General features: G+C 38.6%; 1 protein-coding gene across 3 annotated transcripts; it reads left to right on the top strand.

Annotated features, from left to right (window-relative positions):
• Positions 1 to 7,683: 7,683 nt before the first annotated feature.
• On the top strand, positions 7,684 to 15,042 carry LOC140820745 (protein FLOWERING LOCUS D). 3 transcript variants are annotated; one of them, XM_073181103.1, is made up of 6 exons: positions 8,033 to 8,166; positions 8,327 to 9,751; positions 10,969 to 11,688; positions 13,582 to 13,627; positions 13,701 to 14,484; positions 14,666 to 15,042. In XM_073181103.1, the coding sequence occupies exons 2-5, from the start codon at positions 8,383 to 8,385 to the stop codon at positions 14,446 to 14,448; spliced, it is 2,883 nt and encodes a 960-aa protein (XP_073037204.1). In that variant the 5' UTR covers positions 8,033 to 8,166; positions 8,327 to 8,382; the 3' UTR covers positions 14,449 to 14,484; positions 14,666 to 15,042. The 3 variants fall into 3 exon arrangements, with proteins under 3 accessions (XP_073037197.1, XP_073037200.1, XP_073037204.1); XM_073181096.1 differs by having other exon boundaries at positions 7,684 to 9,751; XM_073181099.1 differs by having other exon boundaries at positions 7,684 to 9,751; positions 14,653 to 15,042.
• Positions 15,043 to 15,614: the final 572 nt, after the last annotated feature.

Here is a 15,614-nt window from a genome sequence, read left to right as displayed (position 1 = left end):
GCAAAAAGAAACCAACACAAAACTTTATATTGTTGTTATTATTATATATAATTATAATTAAATGTTTTTTATTGGGTAAATTGTCTAAAAATTCTCAAAACAAAATGTCTCCACTCCATGATCTACGGAAAATTATTTCAGTTCTCTCTTGGCTCACATGTTTTGCACGAATAAAAATCGATAAAAAAAATTGAAAATGTGATATTGATATATAACAATACTTTGTTTTTTCAAGTTCTTTCATTTCAAATTATTCCTTCAAATACAATATAATTTTCTTATTCATTCCAATGATGTTTAAATAATCAACATATACACCAATAATTATGCATCTGGATGTTGTTTTCTTAATGAAAACGCAAGAACGTATTGAATTGTTTACATATCTCTTTTTCATTAAGTGTTCACTTAGAGGATTATACCACATTCGGTCGGATTGCTTTAATCTATATAATGATCTTTGTAATTTCACATAATAACATTCTTTGGGTTTTGAACTTTGTGCTTCAGACATCTTAAATCCTTCGGAAATTTTCATCGAGTGATCCGCATAAGTAAGCTGTAACAACATCTACAAGACACATTTCTAAATTTTCAGATACCGTCAAACTAATCAAATACCGAAATGTAATTACATCCATAACGGGAGAATATGTTTGTTCATAATCAATTTCAGGTCTTTGAGAAAAACCTTGTGCAACAAGACAAATTTTATATCTTACTATTTCATTTTTCTCGCTTCGCTTTCGAATAAAAACTCGTTTGTACACAACAGGTTATACACATTCAGATGTAATGACTGTAGGTCAAAAAACGTTACATTTATTTAGCGAATCCAATTCAACCTGAATGACCTCTTTCCATTTTATCAAATCCCATCGATTTTTACATTCACCAAAAGATTTTGATTCATGATCTTCATTTTTATTTATGATGTCAAATGTCACATTGTAAGAAAATTTCTCATCAATTTATTTTATATTTTTTCGCTTCCATTTTTGATACGTATTTCTGATATTTATTTCATGCCTTCTGTATTGATTATATTATCGCATGTTTCGTTGATTTATGCTGGGATTATATTTTCACCGGAATTATCCGGTTGTTGTCTTGTTTGTATGTGTACGTGACAACAGGTGAGACATGTTCAGGGTCGAGGAGATGAAGATAGATCGAGATTAGAGTGGAGACTACGGACCTGGATTAGAGATAGGGTTTGGACACTTGACATTTAGCTGTCAAACCTTAGTTGAATAAATATATGCGGTACAGGACTTGTACTTTATTTTATACTGATATGTATAATAAATGATTCCATTACGTTCCGCATTTAAAAAAAAATTTAGACCCTATTTATTTTAATTGATTAAATTGTCCTAATGATGAATAAGAGTATGATTAGCGTCCGGGTCCCCACATTCAAGAAACATGGGTGATTCAGTTTGGATAATAAGTTTTCCAAGAGAACATGTTTTACATTAAAACTTATTATTTTGAAAGATCTTCTGGTATTTCAGCGGATGGTCACGTGTATTTTCTATAAATTTTCACATCATTGTTGAACTAGGATGTCATAATCGATCATGTCGATTGATTAATATTGAAAAATTATTAACTACCATATTTGATTCAATTGAACTTATATGTGTATAATGCAATCCAATATGGAACATTTATAGTTTTTCAACTTCATATTTATTTTCTGATTTATATGTGGTAAGACACATATATGTCTCATTTACTTCATTTATTATCTAAGTATCAACCCCATGAGAATATATGTCATTAAAACTCAACAAATGTCTTTTTGATTGCGGTGAATACAAAGCATCATTTATCAGAAATTTTGTACCATTAGGTAACAAAAAATGCGCTTTAACACAACCTTTAATCAAGTCTATATTACCTGATATTGTATTCACCATTGTTTTTGTTGGTTTTAGTTCCAAGAAATATCTTTTATCTCGGATAATAGTGTCAGTTGTATCACTATCAGGTATGCAAACTTCCATGAGATTAGTTCTTTGTTTAGCTTTGTTCATAGTATTTTCCATATTCGAATTTCAAAAATTATGCAATGAAAAAATTATTAACAATACATATGTAATTTATTGAAAAATATAATGCATATCATAATTATACAATAAAACATTAGCATATGAGCACATGAAAAATAAATATTTTACATTTCTATTCCATCAATATATCGATCATTTTCAGAGAAATTATTTAGAAAATCTGAAGCATCAAAATGAGTTGAATAACTCAAACGGTCACTGTGTTCAGTGAAATTGGTCTTTTTTTCCCTTTATTAATTCTTTATTGAGCTTAAAAAGGTGCTCGGGAGGCTCGACAGATATGAAACCAATGTCCTGGAGTGCCGCATCTAAAACAAGAGCTTTCAAATCGTTTCGAGTGATTTTTATTAACACTCATGTTCTCATTATCTCCTTTTAGTGGGTGGTTCGCGACGTTTTTTTGATATGAGTTATAGAAGTAACTATCTCTATCTCGATTATTTTCAAAACCACAGTCGTGACCACGACCAAAACCTTGTCATTGACTTTGATTTTGATTTTCAGGTTTAAATTCATTTTTACTTACAACATTTACTTCTGGAAATGATATTGATCCAATGGATAGTGTAGTAGCCCGAATTCCAAATTGGGTAATTAACGGAGTAATGGTGATTAAGAAGGTTTAATGTGTAATTTTGACCGAGTCATGATCGGACGGACCGAAGATGGTTCGGAAGCACCGAAGAGTTCGGAAGGTCCGAAGTGGGTTAGGTGGATCCGATCATGAGGTGTCAAGAGCAGCTGGACACGTGGGAGTTCGGACGATCCGAAGTGTAGGTTCGGAGGATCCGAACATGAGGTGTCAAGAGCTGATGGACACGTAAGAGTTCGGACGTTCCGAAGAGGGTTCGGACGATCCGAACATGGCCTATAAATAGTGGTCGGATTTCCTCATTTTGACTCGCCAATTCAGAGAATTCCATAGCATTTCAGTCGTTTCTGACAGGTTCTAGTCTTGTTCCGAGATTTGGGCACTAGCGGGGAGCTGCTGGTCTTGTAGCAGAGCTGTGCTCTAGTTGGGAGCTAGCGGCATCAGCGGGCTAGCGACGGACGAAGGTTTGGAATTTTATCAGTATTTATCTCAGGATTATCTAGTTAAGTCTGGTAGATAAGTTTAGTGATGGTTTTCACTTGATGAATAGGCTTGGATTAGACCTGTTGTCTGGTTGTTCCAGTGGATTAGGATTGCTGTGATAGAGGTACGAAAGTACTATCCGAGATATCCTGGTTGAGTATACATTCATATATGTGTTGCATGATTATGTGGTGCATTGTTATATGTCATTTGATGCATGCTATTATGTCACGTTTATTACTGCACGTTGCATTTCACGTTGAGCCGTATCTTCTTCGAGATAGCCTTTACTGTTGAGCTGTATCTCTTTCGAGATAAGCTATATCTTGGGGCCGCTCAGCCCTGTCTTGTGGACGCATGGACACCGAGAGTACACAGTGGCCGACGGGTCGGGAGGGCTTCGGTGGTCCGGGACATTTTAGGTCCACGTCTGTCTTGTAGTGGATGCAGTGACCCAGAGGTTGGACCGCGCGGCACTATCCACTTGGCGCCTCTAGACTGAGCATTGTTGAGATCCTTTTGTGACTCCTGTTTCTTGACTACCCCGGTATCATGATCATAGCATGTGCATTTCATATAGGTCTGTATACTCATACTTTTGTGCTGGGCGTTCTTATCGCTCACGTCCTCGGTTTTGTTTATTCTTGGACACCCCATTCCCACGGGGCAGGCCTCAGGTTGGACAGCTCAGGAGGAGCAAGAGGAGGACGTTGAGTAGCTGGTTGGTTTAGTTTATCGGTATTGTTTTGATTCGATATGGTTGTATTGGATATTTTATTTGGAGTTATTCTAGACTTCGATTGGGTTGTATAACTATTATTTTTTTTGTTGACTATTTCCGCTGTTATCTCTGATTATTGTTAATTAGGTTAATTGCATGCTTAGTTTTTGATTAGTAGGTGATTCTGGAACGGGTCACTACATTTATGGTATCAGAGCATGCGTACGATTTTGGGATATAGATTTCTGTTTTGGGATTTCCGTTGACCAATTTACTAGTTTCCCCATTCTATTGTTGTAGCAATGGCTGACCACTTTGGTGATGAGAGTAGTCAGGGGAGTGTAGGTCGTTGGGGTGACCAGGACGATCGTAGACGTCATTCTTTCCGTTTCTACTCCGATGGGTCATTCGGTGTTAGCTAAGCGTCTAGTGATGGGTTGTCCCTTAGATATGGAGAGTTGTTTTGTTTTGTTCATCCTCTAAGCTTGATTTCGAGGACGAAATCGTTTTTAAGGGGGGGAGAATGTAGTAGCCCGAATTCCAAATTGGGTAATTAACGGAGTAATGGTGATTAAGAAGGTTTAATGTGTAATTTTGACCGAGTCATGATCGGACGGACCGAAAATGGTTCGGAAGCACCGAAGAGTTCGGAAGGTCCGAAGTGGGTTAGGTGGATCCGATCATGAGGTGTCAAGAGCAGCTGGACACGTGGGAGTTCGGACGATCCGAAGTGTAGGTTCGGAGGATCCGAACATGAGGTGTCAAGAGCTGATGGACACGTAAGAGTTCGGACGTTCCGAAGAGGGTTCGGACGATCCGAACATGGCCTATAAATAGTGGTCGGATTTCCTCATTTTGACTCGCCAATTCAGAGAATTCCATAGCATTTCAGTCGTTTCTGACAGGTTCTAGTCTTGTTCCGAGATTTGGGCACTAGCGGGGAGCTGCTGGTCTTGTAGCAGAGCTGTGCTCTAGTTGGGAGCTAGCGGCATCAGCGGGCTAGCGACGGACGAAGGTTTGGAATTTTATCAGTATTTATCTCAGGATTATCTAGTTAAGTCTGGTAGATAAGTTTAGTGATGGTTTTCACTTGATGAATAGGCTTGGATTAGACCTGTTGTCTGGTTGTTCCAGTGGATTAGGATTGCTGTGATAGAGGTACGAAAGTACTATCCGAGATATCCTGGTTGAGTATACATTCATATATGTGTTGCATGATTATGTGGTGCATTGTTATATGTCATTTGATGCATGCTATTATGTCACGTTTATTACTGCACGTTGCATTTCACGTTGAGCCGTATCTTCTTCGAGATAGCCTTTACTGTTGAGCTGTATCTCTTTCGAGATAAGCTATATCTTGGGGCCGCTCAGCCCTGTCTTGTGGACGCATGGACACCGAGAGTACACAGTGGCCGACGGGTCGGGAGGGTTTCGGTGGTCCGGGACATTTTAGGTCCACGTCTGTCTTGTAGTGGATGCAGTGACCCAGAGGTTGGACCGCGCGGCACTATCCACTTGGCGCCTCTAGACTGAGCATTGTTGAGATCCTTTTGTGACTCCTGTTTCTTGACTACCCCGGTATCATGATCATAGCATGTGCATTTCATATAGGTCTGTATACTCATACTTTTGTGCTGGGCGTTCTTATCGCTCACGTCCTCGGTTTTGTTTATTCTTGGACACCCCATTCCCACGGGGCAGGCCTCAGGTTGGACAGCTCAGGAGGAGCAAGAGGAGGACGTTGAGTAGCTGGTTGGTTTAGTTTATCGGTATTGTTTTGATTCGATATGGTTGTATTGGATATTTTATTTGGAGTTATTCTAGACTTCGATTGGGTTGTATAACTATTATTTTTTTGTTGACTATTTCCGCTGTTATCTCTGATTATTATCAGAGCATGCATACGATTTTGGGATATAGATTTCTGTTTTGGGATTTCCGTTGACCAATTTACTAGTTTCCCCATTCTATTGTTGTAGCAATGGCTGACCACTTTGGTGATGAGAGTAGTCAGGGGAGTGTAGGTCGTTGGGGTGACCAGGACGATCGTAGACGTCATTCTTTCCGTTTCTACTCCGATGGGTCATTCGGTGTTAGCTAAGCGTCTAGTGATGGGTTGTCCCTTAGATATGGAGAGTTGTTTTGTTTTGTTCATCCTCTAAGCTTGATTTCGAGGACGAAATCGTTTTTAAGGGGGGGAGAATGTAGTAGCCCGAATTCCAAATTGGGTAATTAACGGAGTAATGGTGATTAAGAAGGTTTAAGGTGTAATTTTGACCGAGTCATGACCGGACGGACCGAAGATGGTTCGGAAGCACCGAAGAGTTCGGAAGGTCCGAGGTGGGTTCGGTGGATCCGATCATGAGGTGTCAAGAGCAGCTGGACACGTGCATGTTCGGACGGTCCGAAGTGTATGATCGGAGGATCCGATCATGAGCTGTCAAGAGCCGATGGACACGTAAGAGTTCGGACGTTCCGAAGAGGGTTCGGACGATCCGAACATGGCCTATAAATAGTGGTCGGATTTCCTCATTTTGACTCGCCAATTCAGAGAATTCCATAGCCTTTCAGTCGTTTCTGACAGGTTCTAGTCTTGTTCCGAGATTTGGGCACTAGCGGGGAGCCGCTGGTCTTGTAGCAGAGCTGTGCTCTAGTTGGGAGCTAGCGGCATCAGCGGGCTAGCGACGGACGAAGGTTTGGAATTTTATCAGTATTTATCTCAGGATTATCTAGTTAAGTCTGGTAGATAAGTTTAGTGATGGTTTTCACTTGATGAATAGGCTTGGATTAGATCTGTTGTCTGGTGGTTCCAGTGGATTAGGATTGCTGTGATAGAGGTACGAAAGTACTATCCGAGATGTATCTCTTTCGAGATAAGCTATATCTTGGGGCCGCTCAGCCCTGTCTTGTGGACGCATGGACACCGAGAGTACACAGTGGCCGACGGGTCGGGAGGGCTTCGGTGGTCCGGGACATTTTAGGTCCACGTCTGTCTTGTAGTGGATGCAGTGACCCAGAGGTTGGACCGCGCGGCACTATCCACTTGGCGCCTCTAGACTGAGCATTGTTGAGATCCTTTTGTGACTCCTGTTTCTTGACTACCCCGGTATCATGATCATAGCATGTGCATTTCATATAGGTCTGTATACTCATACTTTTGTGCTGGGCGTTCTTATCGCTCACGTCCTCGGTTTTGTTTATTCTTGGACACCCCATTCCCACGGGGCAGGCCTCAGGTTGGACAGCTCAGGAGGAGCAAGAGGAGGACGTTGAGTAGCTGGTTGGTTTAGTTTATCGGTATTGTTTTGATTCGATATGGTTGTATTGGATATTTTATTTGGAGTTATTCTAGACTTCGATTGGGTTGTATAACTATTATTTTTTTGTTGACTATTTCCGCTGTTATCTCTGATTATTGTTAATTAGGTTAATTGCATGCTTAGTTTTTGATTAGTAGGTGATTCTGGAACGGGTCACTACAGATAGAGACCGAAGATCTATCATGAGTATCTCGTTATTATATTTCATCACAAAAAGACATGCGATAAATTCAGAATATCTCGTAAATCAAGCATTATATATTATTGTTGTAGAATTATATTTGATGCATGAAAAATGAAAAATATTCTTTCAAATAATTTCGATTTCATAACCTCACGGACACAAAATTTCATTATTTCAAAAAATCATTACATATATTTATCACATACTAAATAAATAAATCATTACGTATATCCATCAAATGCTAAATTTCAATATTTAACTCTTATTTTCAATTTCAATAATTTTAGGCAAAACCACATATTTTGCTAATTTTGAACTGGGCATACAGCTTCCATTTTCTTAAATGGGTTTGCGAGGAGGAATATTTTTCTAAATTTTCCACCTGGGATCATCGCTGTCACTCTTCACAGGGCCAAGAATCAGTGATTCGTTTTCAATTCACTCTGCAATCGAAGACAAGGAAGAAATTCTGTGATGCAATTTTGGTTTATGATTATGGTATGATCTGAATTACTGCGATGGAATTCTCATCGGATGAAAAACCTCATCCTCGCATTACGAATCAACCCAGTAATCCTCTCCAGTTCACCATTCATCTGCCCACTTCGAGCCCTAGCGCCAACCCAAGTCCCGGTTTTATTCAAAACCTAGGTTTGAATTCCGGTTTGGGCCAAAACTCTGATTCTAATGGCAATTCGTTGCATGAGAATAGAATAAACTTGGCGGCAATTCCTAGGAGGAGGAGGTGTGGCAGGCCTCGTCGACCTCAGTCTTATCCGAACCAGGTAAAAGATTTAACTTTTTTGTCTAATACCAACGAAACTCGAGCTCTAGTTGGGTCACTGGCTTCGAGTTCAGGCGAATTCAGGAAAGCCCAGACGGAAATTTCGAATTCTTTAGCTGTTAAAAAACATGGCTATGGTTTAAATTCTGGTGATGTTGTAGGAAAGAAAGTTGTCAATGACGTATCGGAGGAGATAATTGTGATTAATAAGGAGGCTATGTCCGAGGCCTTGGTTGCATTGACGTCGGGTTTTCCCGCAGATTCGCTCACTGATGAAGAAATAGATGCCGGGGTGGTTTCCGTGGTTGGTGGAATCGAGCAGGTAAATTATATCTTGATCCGGAATCATATAATTACAAGGTGGCGTGAGAATGTCTCAACTTGGATTACCAAGGAAATGTTTCTGGATATTATTCCTAACCATTGCGGGGTTTTACTGGATTCTGCTTATAACTATTTGGTTTTACAAGGGTATATAAACTTTGGGGTTGCACCAGGCATAAAGGAAAGGATTTTGGTGGAGCCGAGTAAACCACATGTGATAGTGATTGGAGCAGGCCTTGCGGGGCTGGCTGCTGCAAGGCAGTTGATGACTTTTGGGTTTAAGGTGACAGTTTTGGAAGGAAGGAAGCGTGCTGGAGGTAGGGTGTACACAAAAAAGCTGGAGGTTGGGAATAGGACAGCTGTTGCCGATTTGGGAGGTAGCGTGTTGACGGGTACATTGGGGAATCCTCTTGGGATTTTGGCCCGGCAATTGGCATATACACTTCATAAAGTGAGGGACAAGTGTCCTATTTACAGTGTAGACGGAAGACCTGTTGACCCTGATTTGGATCGAAAAGTGGAAACTTCTTTTAACCAACTTCTGGACAAGGTAAGTAAACTTAGGCAGATGATGGGAGATGTTTCGCAGGATGTTTCTCTAGGAGCGGCATTGGAGACCTTCTGGGAGTCCCCCGGTGATTCTGTTAACGGAGAAGAGATGAAATTGTTTCATTGGCATCTTGCAAACTTGGAATATGCAAATGCTGGATTGCTTTCAAAGCTTTCACTTGCATTTTGGGATCAGGACGATCCATTTGATATGGGAGGGGATCACTGCTTTCTGCCTGGTGGAAATGGAAGACTGGTCCAGGCATTGGCAGAGAATGTCCCAATTCTTTACGAGAAAACTGTCCAAGCCATCCGTTATACCAGTGATGGGGTTCAGGTTGCTGCCGGTGGGCAGGTTTATGATGGTGATATGGCTCTTTGCACAGTTCCTCTAGGAGTTCTAAAATCTGGTTCCATAAAGTTTATCCCTGAGTTACCTCAGAGAAAGCTTGAAGGAATTAAAAGGTTGGGATTTGGCTTGTTAAATAAGGTCGCAATGCTCTTTTCACATGCCTTTTGGGGAACTGACCTCGATACATTTGGACATCTCTCTGATGATCCTAGCCTTCAGGGTGAATTCTTCCTTTTTTACAGCTATGCAACTGTAGCTGGTGGTCCAATCTTGATTGCTTTAGTAGCAGGGGAAGCTGCACATAAGTTTGAGACCATGGAGCCTACTGATGCTGTGACAAGGGTGCTTCTGATTCTTAAAGGTTCTTATGTGTTGGTTTTCTTTACTCCTAGTGTGCTAATTATTGTAATTTGAGCCTTAGGAAAAACTAGTATACATAGAATACTTGCATGACTAAAGCCTTTTTTTTTGTAATATGTTCCAATTGTTATACTGACTCCGTTTACATGAGAAATTAGAAGTATGTGTTGCCCATGCTTTACCTCTGGTATGATTTATTTACGAAATAAATAGTAGAAATAAAAAATTTGTGTTTGTCTACATGATTGTATTTGTTTTGTCTCGTGCTATTAGCAAAACAAGTCATGACTGAAATTTATGAGCTTGTATTTACATCATAAAAATGGTGATTTGCAGTTCTTTTTGCACGAATTTAATTTCCCATTAGCTTTCCTCATCTGATTTATAGAGATATCATATATCATATTTTGTGTGATGTGTTTTAGTTTCACTGTTCTTCTATTTCACACGATAGAAGTGGGTGAATTCACAATGTTATCATTAGAACATGCTACCAAAATAATTTTTCTTCGTATTTATTTGGTATGAACTTGGCTGAGATGTTAACAAGAAAATTCTCTACAATGAACAATTTATGATTGAACAGTTAAGGTTCCATATTTGGGGGGAAATGAAGATTGACTGTCACATGGTAATAATCATGATAAAAAGATTCAAGGTTTATGTTTATTAAACGGTGTATAGACTAATTTGAAATTCAAATGGATTGACTGTCACATGGTAATAATCGTGATTAAAAGATTCAAGGTTTATGTTTATTAAACGGTGTATAGACTAATTTGAAATTCAAATGCATACGGTAGTAATCCACGGGGAAAAATAGACAAACAGTTACTTGTCCCTGTCGTGGTACAATTTGGTGAGAGATGAACAACAGGCAATGGGGTGACATCATTTATTGTTGCAGAGTAATTATTTGGTATATGTACTCAATCAGGTTATGGTGTTTGGCCCTCTTTCACTAGCTTGCATTTAAGCATCTAAATTCTTGCTTCCGATTTATGCTTTATTCGCATGAAGATGATAAATTACCTTATTTTCCGTTAAATTTGTTAACCTGATGAATTTCTAGTGAGAATGAATTGTGATATTAGAAAGCAATCCCATTTTTTGGTTGAATTGGTCTTATTGATTTAGCTAAGAATGTTAGTTGCTAGTGTCTGTTATCACTGCCAGTAGTTGGGCTTTTCTAACAAGTGGCTAGCCTTGGTAATGCAGGTATATATGAACCACAAGGTATTGAAGTTCCAGAACCTATCCAAACTGTTTGTACTAGATGGGGTAGTGACCCGTTCTGCTTAGGTTCTTACTCCAATGTTGCTGTTGGGGCCTCAGGCGATGATTATGATATTATAGCTGAAAGTGTGGGAGATGGGAGGGTTTTCTTTGCTGGGGAAGCTACCACTAGGCGCTATCCAGCTACCATGCACGGTGCTTTGCTCAGTGGGTTTAGAGAAGCTGCCAACATGGCTCATTATGCGCGAGTTAGAGCTTCAAGGTTAAAAGTTGAGAAGAATCCAACAAGGAATGCACACAGTTGTGCTTCTATTCTTGCAGATTTATTCAGAGAACCTGATATTGAATTTGGCAGCTTTTCTATAATTTTTGGTAGAAAAGATTTTGATTCAAATGCCATTTTAAGGGTGACTTTTGGCAATCAGAGAAAGAAGCCAGATCTACAGCATTCGAACAAGTTGCTTTTTGAGCAGCTTCAGTCTCATTTTAATCAGAGGCAGGAGTTTCACATTTATACCCTATTATCTAAGCAACAAGCCCTTGATCTCAGAGAAGTCAGAGGGGGTGATGAGAATAGAATGAACTACCTCACGGAGAAGCTTGGGGTGAAGCTGGTAGGAAGAAAGGGTTTGGGGCCGTCTGCTGATTCAGTTATTGCTTCTATTAAGTCCGAGAGAAGCCGCCTCAAGACCCCATCATCTGGTTGGTAAACGTTGGCTAACTTTTTGTACACTTGTCAATGCGTTGTTAGGCTTGTTTTGTGCTTAAATTTTCTCTCTAGTTCTTGCGAAATACTGTTATTAAGACACTGTGACTTTCTATTTATGCTTGATTAGCACTATTAATGTAGTGTTTTATGTGTCAGTAAATGATAAGGCATATGTATGAAGTTTTTTGTCTGAAGCGTAATAGGCACTAAGTTGGCGGTCTCAGCTGTAAGAGCTTGTTGTACTTGTATATGAGGATGGTTGATGAACATAGTATACAAGGAACATCATGGAGCAGAGATGGAAGCAACTATAGTCTATTTGGTTTAATGGAGATAGCTACACATAGCTAGTAAAAAATGGAAAACTATGAGGAGGTGATGATCTTTTGTTAGATCCTGTTATAACCAAGTTTCTTAAAGTAAGTTTGCGAGCAACCGAAAATGGTTGGAAAAATTGAAAATGTAGTAGAAGTGCCTCTAGTGATTCCAACCAAAACTTCTACTGCCCAATTCAGTGAACCGGTCTAATGGCAGAAGTGGTGACTGGTGTTGATAAACTAGAGGTATATGTACTTGAAATTTCTTGGAAGGCCATACATGATGTGTAGACTTAACGTTTTCCCCTGCAAATATTTCCTTAATTGTCACCACTCGAGGTTTTTTGTAGTTTACTTGCACTTGAAATATCGAGATATTATATTTAATATGAATTTACTGTCATTATTATCCTTTGATTTGGATACCAATAAAATTACAAAGCAGGAGGAAAACATTCACGCTCATGAAGAAATTGTAGTGTTCCATGAACCGATGTTCTAAAACTGCTAACACTCTTGCCTTGAATGCAAGCATAATTTTTTTATTGTCTTTGTATGTAAAGTTTAAATAATTCGGTTAAGACATTAGATAGCAGCTGGTTGGGATTGTTGTGTTTTGGTTGCTTGAACTGTAAATCTCTTGCATGTTACAGCCGGAGCACAAACCTATTAATATTTTCATCGAGTTAAAAGTGTATTTTTCCTAGGGTCTAGCGTTGGTGGTATTCTTATTAATGTCGTAAAAGGGCTTTATTATAGGCATAGGAATATCAGGATTGGACCGGTTCCGAATTATAGGATAATGTGACCAAACCAATCTTGTAGGATACCATATTGAATTTATTGGATTAGGTGTATAACACAATCTAAAATTGAAATCGAATTGAACAAGATGAAAACATAATTGGAGTTAATATTTTATTCTTTTCCAACCACTATATACACGAATAAGTTATTTATGAAGCAAAATAATAATAACAATACAATTAAATATATTACTGAATCGGATTCAAACAGGCCGAATTAAAATGATTCTGGATCTGGTTTAGGCAACCCAATACAATTAAGATTTGATACCAGGTTCAGATCAATCTCGAACCAGTTTAACAGGTTCCGGATTGTACCTGATTCCGACCGGATCCGATCCGATAAGCATCTTTGCTATGTGATGTTCAACATGTGGTAAGTTCAAGAGTATCAAAGTAATATTTGTCCTTTGTTGTAGAATCATTAGAAGTAAAAACAACAAATATCTCGTTTTATGGAATGATTGCTGACTATTTTGAGAGCTTTAGATGAAGTTGCAGGAAAAGGCTCACTTTTCCTGTTATATAAAAAAGAACTAACCTTTCAGATAAATCTCGGCTCAGAAAAACGACAGAACTGCTAATGTTTTCCATATATGGAAATTAAACTAACACGTGATTAGCAGTCAATACTTTATCGTTCATTGCAACAAATTGTTTAGCACATATAGTGATGTCCATTTTGATGCGTACCTTGGTATTTTCTTTCCTTTTGTGGATATATTGTTATTATGAAGCTAACATAATTTACGTTCCGTGAAAGGTATATTGAAGTCAAAAGTGGCTGCTGTGAGACAAAATCAAATCAGGTACGAGCTGAAATCTTCATTTATTTTCCAACAACAGCTTTGCATTCTCATGCATATCCTCATATCTATACAGAAAAGCTAAAATTGTCGGCAGCAACAGATTTTCCATTCCAAGGGCAAATGTTGGTCTTAAAATCGCCAGAAATGGTATTAATGAGGAGTCTAAAACATTGGGCAATAGTGATGGCTTCACCAGTCCATGTTTAGATATACAGGTAGGAGCAAGTAGCAGCAACATTGATCTGGCTCTCCCCATTACAAATAATGTTTCTGATTTTGCCTGTGATTCAAGTGGCTCTGCCCCTCGACATTTAGGTAACAATAATGGCTCAGGAACAGATTTTGGTTGTAATGTTGGGTCATCAGTATTAATCAGTAATAACCACTTGGAATGTTTGGATGCAAATTGTGGTTCGATGTTTGATGACAACTTAAATGGTTCAAACCCTCGGAATAATGGCAGTCAGCATTGTTTGACGCCAAGTTTATGTATTGACAACAACCTGTCTTCTCCAGTTTTAAATGTTAGTACTGAATTATTGGGTGAGACCAGTGGCTCCAACACTCGGAATTTAAGTTTCAGCGATGGCTCTGCTGTGCCTCCGTGTTCAGTGGTCGGGATTAATTCAAGCAGAAGTAGCAGCCCGATACCGTCAAATTCACATTTTACTAGTGTCGAGTCTCAAGATTACGTCAGCGATATTTCAGATAGTATTGATGGCATGTCTATTCAAGAAAATATTTTTGAAGACATCATGAATGAACTTTTGCCTCCAACTGGCTCAAGCCCTGGGACTTGGCAAGTTACTGGGAAATTTTAGGAATGGAAACCAAGAATATCAAGGCCATATTTCAAGGTAACGTTTATGTTATGTCATCGCCATGATGAGCTTTATTTGTTACCTTTTCAAGCATCAAAGATGCGGACTTCTCTGTGTTTTTTCAAAACAATTGTGTGTTACAAGTACCTGATGCATTTTTACATTATTCTCTGCACATAGCGACTTCTCTTAAACTAAGTGCAGATATTTTCTCTAGGGTCAGAGGAGGAGGAGACTGTGCATGTGATCTTAGTGTCCTCTAGAAGGCAGCTTATGCAACGGTAGTGGGATTCCTTAGCTCAGAATTGGCCTTTGAGAAGCGTCATTTATGCATTATCAAATATATTTGGATCGTGTTCTTCCCCATCCTTCTAGCACCCTTTTTACCAACACTCTTTTGCAGTTGCCAGATCCTTTCTTCTCTTTCATTCTTTTCTATGAGAGCATTGAGCGTGTAGTTTTTGGTGGCTTGAGATGTAGATATTCAAGCATTGTTATGACTAGCCGCTACGATCGTCCTATTGATGCATACATACAATATTCTAGTAAAAAAATATCCATAACATCTGTCATCTTTAGCCCGTTTACAAAGAACTCGTGCTTTATTTCAGATTCTGTAGTCCCAAATTTTCTGTTCAGTGTCAAATTTTACAGCTATGAATTGATCTACTTGATACTGAATTTCTGTCACGTGTCTTTGCCTCAAGGGAATAGATTAGTAGTGTCTATTTCCACAGAAACAAATTCTTTAGGCATTTGAACTTAAAAATAAAATAATTTTTTTTAATAAAACATAGATATGATCAAACACAGAAAAGATATTATTTATTTGGAACTATCGATCACGTTAACTTAATTACACTTTAAAAATTCAAATGATTGACAAAAGCAATTCTTAGGCATAACAACCATAGTCAAATAAATTATATGAAATGTATATTTTTCAGAATGGACTTCGAAATTTTTTCAAGATTTCATCTGTTGCTGAATTTTCTGAAGACCCTATAAAGGCAAAAGCTTAAAATTTTGAATATTTTAAAGAGGATCATTCAAAGAATCGGGAGCAACAATGCAGAAAATCTCATCTGATATAAGGATAGATTTATGTCGAAAATTCTGGACTATATTTCGAACTCCATACAATCTTTTCTGTGCCATTTCCATAC

Source organism: Primulina eburnea, chromosome 2 (genome assembly GCF_022965805.1).
Source record: "Primulina eburnea isolate SZY01 chromosome 2, ASM2296580v1, whole genome shotgun sequence".
Lineage (NCBI taxonomy): Eukaryota > Viridiplantae > Streptophyta > Magnoliopsida > Lamiales > Gesneriaceae > Primulina > Primulina eburnea.
Note: the sequence above shows the minus strand (reverse complement) of the source record. Positions and strands in the feature narration are given on the sequence as shown.